The 1,993-nt window shown below is 34.0% G+C and overlaps 1 protein-coding gene across 1 annotated transcript in view; it reads right to left on the reverse strand.

The window, feature by feature from the left end:
* Positions 1 to 96: 96 nt before the first annotated feature.
* The window catches only part of LOC104991343 (bromodomain and WD repeat-containing protein 3-like), a 10,795-nt gene continuing 8,898 nt past the window's right edge, over positions 97 to 1,993 (reverse strand). Inside the window, exon 5 of the mRNA XM_010843764.1 lies at positions 97 to 1,235. Coding sequence (XP_010842066.1) covers positions 1,048 to 1,235 — 188 coding nt within the window. The 3' untranslated portion in view covers positions 97 to 1,047. The remainder of the gene's footprint in view (positions 1,236 to 1,993) is intronic.

Below are 1,993 nucleotides of genomic sequence, written 5' to 3' on the forward strand. Positions count from 1 at the left end.
GACCATTTTGCCTTGTTGCATTTCTTTTTCTTGAGGATGGTTTTGATCACCACCTCCTGTACAATGTTACAAACCTCTATCCATAGTACTTCAGGCACTGTATCAGATCTATCACATTTTATTTATCTATTCATCTATTGACTTATATTTGAATCGTTTCTACCATTCAGGTATTATGAATAATGCTAAATAAATATTGGCATACAAATATCTGAGTCCCTGCTTTCAATTCTACTTTTAACACTTTGAGCAGAGAATTACATTAAATTGTTGTACTGCCAGGGGGTAGCATTCAGTTCATAAATTAGCCATGTCTCCCTTTTTCTTTTTACTGCTAAAGAAATATTAAGGTGAAACCAAATTAATTTTGCTACTTGTTGGCTCAGCTTGTGAAAACGTCTACTGGGACGATATCATGATTTAAATGGATTTTATAGGTCCTCTGTCAATGTACTTTCTCTTTTCCAAATATATTTCCAGTTGTTGTGCATTATTTGAAGTCAATATTATAGTAAATGTTAAGGTTTACAGATAAAGATAGGGATTCCAAGTTTGAAATCCATCCTAATGAAATCCTTTCATCCAAAGAAGTCTACTTAAATATATTTCTAAAAATACACTATGCACTGGGCTCTACTATATATCTGTACTGCACTCCCAAACTGTTCCAATTTTGAGTTTCCTCAGAACCACTGTTAAATTTTGGGGTCCATGTATCATTGACATATTACTCACATACGGCCTCATGTTCTTACTTAATAATATTTTATTCTTATCTTCTAACCTAGACTATAAACTCAAAGAAGACAGAGATCATATTTTTCACTTTTCATTATTCCCCAACCCATTTAGTAACAAGCTAAGAAAATTTAAGATAATCTTTAAATAGTTGTTATGGAATGAACGAATGGAATAATGTGGAAAAAATAATGCATGATTCAGCTAAATTTAAAAAAAAATCTTAGTTATTAGCCTAACATAGTACATTTTAATTTATTTACTAAAAAAGAAAACTCTCAATGTTCTTATGAATGTTACCATATTGACTCACCTACTAACCCCATTATTTAGCTCATTGACTACCACTCTTCTGCTCCATGCCATGAGATCTCGTTCAGTGGCCATCTGGCTTCTAGGAGCATTGTTATGCATTTGTCGGACACCTTCAATCTGACCACTACGTCGCAGTCCAATATTTGGGGAAGCAGATATGTCCATATCTGGATTTCTCAGAGCTAAAACAAAAACAAAGGAATGCTCCATGCTCTAAGCAAAGAAAAATATCAAACTTTTCCAGATCAGAGCTCTAAATAAAATAAGAGATTCAAAGATAATACTGCTAGACAATACTGCTGTTCCTTTAATATATTTTCTGTATCCCCTTTATGGTCTTTATAGTCTTATAAAGCAGGTACTCAATAAATGTTTATTGTCTCTTTTCATACCCTCCCTGGAATACAGGCAAAAAAAAAAAGTTTATTGTCTCTATAGCTCTTTTAATTTTTTTCAAAATACTTTCACATCTGTCATCTACTAAATGCTCAGTAAATACAAAAACTGTATTTAATGTATTTGGTAGATTTATACATGTTATTAGTACTAGTTCAGAAAGCAGCTTTTTAATCTAAATTCTACCTTTAGTCCATTAAAAGGTTTCTGAATAAAACCCCAATAAACTTTTCAAAAATATAAGAAAAAATTTATAGGACTTCCTGTGTGGTCCAGTGTTTGGGAATTAGCCTGCAAATGTAGGGGACACGGGTTCTATCCCTGGTACCGGAAGATTCCATATGCTGTGGAACAACTAAGCCCATAAGCCATGACTACTGAGACTGTGGGCCACAGTTTTACTGAAACCCTTATGCCTAAAGTCCATGCTCTGCAACAAGAGAAGCCATAGCAATGAGAAGCCTGAACACTGCAACAAAGAGTAGCCCCTACTCGCTGCAACTAGAGAAAACTCAAGCAAAGCAATGAAGACTTAGTGTAGCCA

The sequence above is a fragment of the Bison bison genome, unplaced genomic scaffold, assembly GCF_000754665.1.
Source record: "Bison bison bison isolate TAMUID 2011002044 unplaced genomic scaffold, Bison_UMD1.0 scf7180017847729, whole genome shotgun sequence".
Taxonomy (NCBI): Eukaryota; Metazoa; Chordata; class Mammalia; order Artiodactyla; family Bovidae; genus Bison; species Bison bison.